The 9,238-nt window shown below is 35.9% G+C and overlaps 1 protein-coding gene across 1 annotated transcript; it reads right to left on the bottom strand.

Annotated features, from left to right (window-relative positions):
• Window positions 1-5,204: 5,204 nt before the first annotated feature.
• Window positions 5,205-8,787, bottom strand: LOC131780528 (netrin receptor UNC5D-like). Its single transcript, XM_066172542.1, has 7 exons — window positions 8,633-8,787; window positions 7,570-8,000; window positions 7,237-7,380; window positions 6,837-7,007; window positions 6,324-6,402; window positions 5,795-5,860; window positions 5,205-5,374 (listed from the first exon to the last, which is right to left on the bottom strand). The coding sequence occupies exons 1-7, from the start codon at window positions 8,640-8,642 to the stop codon at window positions 5,313-5,315; spliced, it is 963 nt and encodes a 320-aa protein (XP_066028639.1). The 5' UTR covers window positions 8,643-8,787; the 3' UTR covers window positions 5,205-5,312.
• Window positions 8,788-9,238: the final 451 nt, after the last annotated feature.

The raw sequence follows: 9,238 nt of genomic DNA, 5'->3' as shown, positions 1-9,238 counted from the left end.
AAAATATATGAAGCATAAGTGACTTCCGATTTACTCTGCAACTTTATTATATGGCCTGGTTTCAGTTCTTGAAAAATATTAGCCCTTAAGTATACAGCGTATTGTCATTCATTTATTTTTTATTCATTTGTTTTCTTTGTATTCTGTATTCATTAAGGAAGCAGTCGCATAAGCAACAGCTTCAAAGGAATGTGTTGCAGAATCAATGCAAAAGTATGGAATATTTCAATTTCCTCAAAACGTTTCAATTCATTTCTTGACGAAAACCGCAAGAAATTTGGCTAATGAAGATCAGATTTCTAAAAGCCCTCCTTGCTTAATGAACCACCTGTATGACTCAAATAAGTTTTGATATCTCTGGTGAAATGTAATTATTGCCTAATCCCTTCTTGCTGGAGCTTTTCTGACAATTACACAACACAACCAGTTCAGTAACTTAACCTTCTCACGTTTTCTTGAAGGGAAAAAATGTAGATAGAATCTGGCTTTATTTCTAAATTGCACAAGCATTTCTATGAGTTGAGGTAACGCGCAGATGATAACTTTATTGCTTCAAAATTTAATTAAAAAAAAAAAAAGCAGCGCCTTACTCACTTGTACAGAGAGAAGTCGTGTCCACAAGTGCATCATTAATATCCTTAATAAATTCTCTCTGACATGATATTTCTTTTGACATCAAATTTAGGTTGCCTGATCAATTTTCAAAGTTATGTTTGAGTGCTTTTTGATCTGAATGAACACAAATTGCAAGTAAGTTGAATCAACAACGAAACAACCTCTATTTTTATTCCTCTCATCTTAAATGCCATCAAATTGTCGTCAAAAAAAAAAACTGCGTGAAACAGGGCGTTCACGATGGTCGGTTGCTATGTAAATTCCTCCCGTTGCTCTCTTAGGGGTCACGTGACGACGCGTTTACGGCTTGAGCTGATTTAAGGCGTCAAGTTAAAGGGCGTTAACGTTCTTTCCTTTCGCTTGGTTTTCACCAGATATTCCCAGTTCCAAATATTCTCCCGCTTTTTGTCTTCTTTCTCTGGAGTTCCGAATACAGCAAATTCGTATTCTTCTTCCGGCCAAGGAGTGGTTAAATTTATAAAGTTATGATCTATTTTCCGTTGTTGATAAGAGCACAGACAACGCTGCCACGTCACCGTGTCACGAAGTTGGTCATGCACTTAAAGAATCCTTTTATTTCACGTCGATACTGTAATAAAAAAACAAAAAAAAAAAGAAAGCTTATTGAGAGTGCGTCAGCGTGGACTGCTGCGCCTCGTGAGTCCACGACATTTTGAACTCTGTGATGAAGATTATCGTGTCAATAAGACTACGCAAAAGCGCTGTAGATTTATTAATTCATCATTTAGTAATTACCACACAGGAGGGTAGTGCTTTTCGAGCGCGCTGATTGGCTGTTTCGGAAGAGATTAGCAAGTACTATTCACCTCCGAGCAGCCAAAGAGACAATCTCGCGCGTCAATCATTAATTTCCAATAATTTTTTGTTATTTGACAGAAATGTACTGATTGTTTTGGTTCCTGTATGGTATATACCAAAACAGTTATTCGCACCTTGGAAATTACCCACCACTATTTACCTCCACTTCGGCAAATAATTGTTAAATATCCATAGTCGCTAATTCTTCCTGAGTTTGCTAAAACGTTAGATTTTGTCCTCTCCAATCGTCAACGCCTGCCTGATAAAAGCATACTTTTTACTCTTTGCTTATCATTATATTTTTTTCATTTGTGTTCGAAATTTTTGTTTAAAAAAATAACACACACCGCTTATTTGCCTTGGCTGTTCTCTATCTGCGATTGCCGATTAGTAATCCCTATTTTTAACCTCATGAACACTAGTGTATTACAAGACACACTTTGCTAGGACATACCAGCAATTAAAATGATTGAATTTTTACTTTAGACACTGTCTCTGCCCAATGATGTTTTTCCTAAATTTATTTATTTATTTTTTGAAGTTGTAACGGTTATGATTAATTGGTAACAGTACTTTGTGTCGTCCAATTCTGTCAGTAATCATACTCGCGATTGACAAATCAGACTACAGCTAAGCTGTGGTCCAATCTTGTTCATCACTTGTATGATTACAGACTGAATTGGACTCGAATCAGTCCTATTACCATTATATACAGACGGACCCATGCGGGCTAAGCAAGTAAATCAGGTGATTTTGTGTATGAACTGAGTTAATAAAGTGAATCGGACACCGTTCTAAAGCTGAGCGTTACGAGCCTCTCGTCAAAGCTTATCGGTTTTTTAATACCCTCTTTTTAATACCTTGCAAGTAGAAAACTAGTTTCCACATCTTTCTTTCCACCAATAATTATATACTAGAGTAGAAACCGAAGCAAGAAATGAAAGAAATCCGCATTAGGTCTCTACCTGTCTCAAAAAAAAAAAAAAAAAACTTTTTAACTTTTAAAGCTTTTTAACAGTTTTATGGTCAAGGAGAGAAACGATTAATACGAGAAATTTATAGCAGACATACAAACGAATTCTCACACTTTTACAAACCCGTTTGAATATAAAGTCGACTCCCGATCGTTAAATCTGACCTTCAAGGGAAACTGGAAATAAAAGGGTCGAGACATCGAGAATTGAACATATAGGGACTGAAGTTACATATACCCTAAACCAACGAACCTTGAACTCGCCTTTCACGGTTTCTGTAATGCAAAAAAAAAATGGATGCTCGAAAAAAAAGTGATAATAATAATAAAAATTAATAAATAAAGTACAGTAAAAGTTCTGGACTGCATTTCACCGTTTGTTTTGATTTGTCACGTATTGACAGACGTGGTTATATAAAAAACATGTATACAGAGAATAACCTGTAGGGTAACGAAAACTGCTTCCAGTTAGCGGGAGATTAACATTACAGTAAGAGCATGATGGAAATCAGGGAGAAATCGACTTTGGTTCGTATTAGAGAGGGTTTGAGTTATCGAGAGTCTATTATTACCACAGTGACTAGCCTTGCCGTTTAATTCAAGGAGAACAGGGATAAATTTGCGTCGACAAACGTCGATAATAGTATAAGAATGGCGAAAATGTTACGATCGATGGCAGTTTCATTATCGAAAGTAGATAAATGGCGTTGTCGCGTCGTAGATAGATGATCTCTTTCTTTAAAAAAGAAGAAGAAAGGAAAAAAAATAGGAGAATGAAAAATTTAGAAACGCGTAGCTTCCTAGTTTAATCTTTTGCGAAAAATTGAGGCCAAGAAGTCGATGGTCTGGCAATGGAACACAACGGAGTACTTGGGCACGTTGCTTTTTCTTCAAGTGATAATGGATTACTCGTCCAAAGCCACTTTTAGAATGAGGAGTGTCGTAAAGCCCAAACCAAAGTAATCATAAAAGCCAATCAGAAGAAAGAAAAAAGCACCTTCAAGAGCCAATAAGAACTCAAAGTTAAATCAAGCAAACCACTAAACGTGCGTGAAAAGGGGTAACCAAGTCGTAAACGGCCAGTTTAGTTTTGCCCCTTATGGCTTGAGATAGTGGCAGGAGTTTGCAAGGCAAAGTGCCACAAAACCAGAGCAATCCTGGTTTACTTTATTTTTCAGTCGAAATTTGCTCGAAGATGACTCTTTTGTTTGGAAATTTTTACATCATCAGGAAATTTTCCGGCACGTGTGTGGTTAAAGGTGAATCTTTCATAGGGGAATAAGGTCATAAAGGTTTTTGAAGGCACTAGCGGCGGTTGTAAGGGCGCCTAAGACTGATAGAGCCTTTAAAAGAGTTTAAAAAACAGGATTAACAACCATGACCTATCCAATGAGTGGAACTGAAGCTTGCTTTAGATTGTGAGCCTATTCCGGGGAATAATTATTTATTATACCTTGGAATATAAATAAATATTTTAACAGTTACTTGAAATTACTCTGAAATTTTCTAGGAGGGATCTAAGAAGGCACATTACACAAAAGATTGTGAGCCCATTCCTGGGAATAATTATTTCTTTCATCTTAGAATATAAATAAATATTTTAACTGTCGTTTAATATTAATCCGAAAACGATATAGATTGCTCTTCAATATATTAATTCATCAAAGTTCCTTCCTTTTATGTGAGACGACTATAAGACATATTTTCAATTCTGTTTGCACGAACCAAATATTTGTGAGAGTGTTAATGCTCTGTCAACTTAAGTTTCAGTCTGGCTTAGAGCGTTTCCTTTAGATGTTATTTGGTCTCTGATGAGTTAACCATAAAAATTAAAATTTTTGATCAATTTTCTATCCATGACTGATGGTTTTTTTCAGGCTGTTTGCTTTTAGTTAAGTATTCTTTCGACTTAAAATGACTCAGCCAAAATTTTCTATTTTTTATCAAGCAACCGCAAAAACTTACAATGCCAAAAGAGAAAAACTAACTTTTTGGGTTTTGAGGACTTCCTAATAGGTAGTAAATTTCTCTTGAAATGGTTAAAGATATCGGATAATTATTTAAACGCAATATTCCCCTACTTTCAAAGGTCAGTAGGGTAATTTGTATTGTTTGACGACATCTTTCATTCGACAGAATCAGGAATAAGTAATTTCTAACTCGTACTGTCTTCAGCTTCGAGAAGTAAATGAACTTTCTGGGTGAAATGACCCACGTTTTATGTACGTAAGTCACCTAGCATTTGGTGAAATGTGTGTCGGAACTTTAAGCACGTAACAGAACAGACGATAGTGCAACACATGTTGCCATTCTTCTTCTTTGGTAATGAATCCACAGAAGATTGCTAAAGCCTCATGTACAAGCTAACGATGATATGGTAAGGTGTACTGTCGCTGTTACCGGCAATGACCTGTTATTTATTTTGGACTTATGGAAAACTTCCCAAACACCGCTTTCACTTTTCATAAATACAAAATTAAATAAAAAAGTATTATGCACTCTTATAAATCAAAATATCAATTGGGATGCATTGATTATTCACGTAATCCTCTGCACGTTTTACGTTTAAAATTCCATTCTCGCTTAGTGAGAATATTACTCTTTCTATGTAAAACTCGATAGAAGGTGGCAATAGTTATCTGAACATGACGTCATTCTATCATATTTTTTTCTTAAGTTATTCCAAGCGCTACTCATTGGTAATAAGTTACTCATATGATATTTCTCATTTAAAAAAAAATAGCAGTGACATTATTTTAAACCGAAAACTACAACATACGCCTATTACTTTTACTAATGCAAGTTGTGAAAAAAATTTATTTTGTGTTTGTTTCCCAAATTTTTATATGGTAATCGATAATCGGCCATTTTTTCTGTTATGAGTGAGTTATCCTGGAAGATGTGTTCAATGAGACCAGACTAAGGCTCGCTTTTCTTCGTTACAAATAGTGGCGTATTGGGCTGATCCTGTAAACAAAAAATAAATTGATGGCAAAATTAAGGTAACTTTACAAAAAGGTAACCTTATAGAACTTAACTAAACACGGGTTGGGAACCACTCTTCAGCCATTGGTCTAATCTTATCCAAACTTTTTCCCCACAACAAAAACAAAAACAAGACAAAAAAAAACCCAAAACAAAACAAAACAAAACAAAAAAAAACATATATATATATATTTATCGCTTTGATGAACCACACGATGCTTTTGAAGTTCATTTTTCCTATATTTTTTAATGAAGACAAAACATGTTTCGGATGAAACATCGTCCATCGCCAGTTGTATAATGAGGAAATAATATCTGGTTGCTTTATTTGTTTTTAAGTCAGCAGGTGCACTGCCATTATCGTCAGGGGAATAGCAGAGAACGGAATAACAAAGCTCTTACCTTTTAAACGCGTGCGTTTGCATCCTAGGGTCAGAAGAGCAATCATGAAGATTAAGGTGTTTATCTCTGTAATGTAATTCAAGTTGTAAAATAATTAGCGCTAGCAATATATTAGCCTACTTGCAACTGGTAGACTTTTTTCAACTTTTTTTTTTCCGTTTTATCTGTCACATTATTTTCAAGATTATACATAGGAATACATTGGCGGCTAGTAAACATTTTATTCAACCTATAGCTGAGCCTTGAATCGTCCTAAGTACCTGGCTTTGATAAGTAAAGAAGTGGTAATCTAACTAAGTATGTAACCCAACTTCTGTTCAATAACTTTTCCAAATGCTTTGTTCATTAGACAGAACTCAAATTGTCAGTGAAGGTTTCGCCTTAACAGGATATGGCTCGCAAACATTTCTTGGAGTGATATAGTTTTTAATCATATCCTTGTACTCAGTGCTGTTGGCGATGTTATTGTTATCGTTGTTGTTGTTGTTTTTTTTTCCTAATAGAAAAGAACAGGAGTAAAGCGTCGTACCATTTGTCGCATATCGGGTGGTGTTGTTCAGTGTCTGAAGCTCTTTAGATGGTTGGTTGAGTTCTCCTCTTTTTCTCTCCTGTACGATAGAAATATGATAAATAACAAGCTTACTTTAATAAATGCTTTCAAGTTTCTTGAAAATCTCCATTTTACATATGTGCTATCTAAGCCATCTTAGCCTAGAACGGTATCTTTCCTCTTTCATAGCAAAATCTTTTCGAAGTTGCTAAGTTATGTACCTGGTAAAATGTTCCTTTTTAAACGCATTTCATTGAAGCCTTTGGGTTTTTTTCACATTCTTGCAGCTAAACATTTTATGGAGTGGTATGGATTTGTGTAATTTGTATTCGTACGAAGTGACAAGAAAAAGACTAAAAGAAAACCTTTATTTATTCTAATCTCGGAGGGCTCGAGCTTCGAACACTTATCGTGCCTTTGCCTCGCTCTCTCTTCAACAACCTTAGCCTGCATCGTCAAAAATGCATGCAAATTCCTATATCATAGACCTACATGTTCAAAATATGCCACTAGTTCTGTGTTAGCCTGATCTCTTCCATGCGATGCTGTTATTCCACAAAAGAATGCTTGCTTCGATTTGTTGACGTGTTCGATGATGATTTGGCAATGAGGAAAACCTTTAGAATTTTCAAGCGAGTGCCAGGCATTTTTTGCTGTAATCGTCTGTAATTCAAACAAGATAAAAAAAAGTCAACGTCAGGACAAAATGTGCCACGGGAGAGCCTTAGCTATAGGTGAACGCTTTCCGTATTCTGCGATGTTCAATCTCAGTGGAGATCGAGGAAAAAGAGAATTTGTATCATCTCGTTTTTCAACAAGTGTTTCGGGAGTAAAGCTCAACTTTAGGTCGTCGAGGTACAAATTGGTGTTGTAAAACGAGCATTGTGTATACCTGAACTTTGTTTCCTTTGACTTTCCATCCAGGTTCAATGGGGTCGATTTCAATTCTGATTTCTTCGTTACTGTTTGACACAAATAAACCAGCGAGGGTTGTTAACAAGTTGTTTCCTAAACTCTCCTCTTTGTCGCAGACGTTCTGTTTGATAGAAAGGAAAAACTATCAGGTTAAATTACAATATTTTGTTTCTAAATTGAAGAAAATAATCCCCAAAAATAATTTTAATAATGCGGGAGTGCGTTTGTTTTAGAAAAAAGATAGACTCAAATTTAGACCTCAAGCTCGAGTCTGAGAAAGTTTACCAAATACAATAACAACCGGTCTTACATCAAAAGCTGTGGTCGAGTCGTCTATGAGATAGACCTTTAATTTCCAGTCCCTTCCTTGGGTTGGCTTTTTCCCAAAGATTGCCATTTTCATTCGTTTCTGGTCTACTGTTCCTGGAATTCCAAAAGCTGAAATTTCAATGTCCTCGTTTAGTTGGGGAAGAGTCACAACAACGTCGTTATGCTTCTGTTCTACTTTGGCATCTGGAATAACATCGGTGACTTCTCTCCAATCGCTCGTGTTTGTTGTCTTTCTTTCTTGGTGACTTGATGTGGTTCGACATTGGACAAAAATTTTCCATCCGTGTCCAAGTGCTACTAGACAACTGTGCTGGATCACAACGACAAGAGAAGCATTGTTGTCTTTCGAGGCTCTGTATATGCTACTGACTTGGTACACTGGTGATTTCCAAACCTCAGTATTTGCTGATTCTGTTAAACCAAAATGTTTGACGAATCTATAAATGTTCAATGTGGGGCTCTTTTTCATAGGATTTTTCTTTTCTTTTCTCTTTTTTGTCCATATTTATCCTTAAATTCATCCACATGTTATGAAGGCGTAACGACTTTTGCTGAGGCCTGCTTAATTGAACTTTGGATGATGTTCACATAATGAGGTCACTTTTGTTCGATATTTCAAATCCGCCAACACGAGTGGTTCATTAAAAAAATAGCATATTCTAGTAAAACATCTTCGACAGTTTAAGCGTTTAAAAATCTTTCATCGCTATCTCCAATCAAGAATTATTGGACAAAGTAAAATGATGGTTGTGGCAATATTTTGGCGGACCGTGTGGGTTCAAGTTTGATTTCCTCTGAGTTGTACTTCCGGTCTTTCCTTTTATTCTGAGTGAACTTTTGCTATCTGACACATCATATTCTCCTTTTTTCCTTCAGTTTTCATCGACTTATGATCAAATACGTGGGAAAATAATACATGCACTCATAAAACAGTTCTAGATTTGTTTTCCACGGTCGAAATAGCTTGATATCAAGTTCTTAATTCCATACTCATATAAATTGTGCATCCTAGGAAAATAAAAGAAAAAAGGTTTTAATCCTACCATTTCCCATAGAGCACAACTTTGTTTTAACTCCGCAGAGTGGCAGTCAATTGTTTCGATCGTCTGCGATATTCAAGTACTGCAAAGATTTCTCCGCGCATCCGTATTTATATCATTTCAACAGGAAGATCAAATTCAATTTCGTTTTGACAGGTACTCATTGTTAGATCAGAAACTAAAATATCAAGTGCTTTGACGGAAACACCTGATATTACCATCTGAAAGGATCGAAATTGAAAAGGGGTTTTTCCCTTCGTTTCAGCTAACACCCACGCACCATACGCATTTGTCCTTTGGTTGTCACCTCAGAAACCAAACAATACAACACTTGTTTGTCTAGGCCCATCTATTTGGTTTGCAGTTTCAAAAGAATTGTTCTCGAATTTTTACACATGTTCAAAGCAAATGACAGAATAATATAGGTTCTGGATCATTGACTCTATAAGACACATTCTTTTGAAAGTTTAAACCCGGATTACCTTGGTGTTTCGACAAAATCTTTAAAAAGACCTCGAAATTTTTTCGTCTTTTGTTTGTCGGAGGGAATTTTCCCTCCCAAACAAAAATGCGCTTATCAGGCACTTTCAGCGGATATCAATATTGATA

This window comes from Pocillopora verrucosa, chromosome 9 (genome assembly GCF_036669915.1).
Source record: "Pocillopora verrucosa isolate sample1 chromosome 9, ASM3666991v2, whole genome shotgun sequence".
NCBI lineage: Eukaryota > Metazoa > Cnidaria > Anthozoa > Scleractinia > Pocilloporidae > Pocillopora > Pocillopora verrucosa.
The sequence above is the reverse complement of the archived record's forward strand: the minus strand, read 5'-3'. Positions and strand labels throughout refer to the sequence as shown.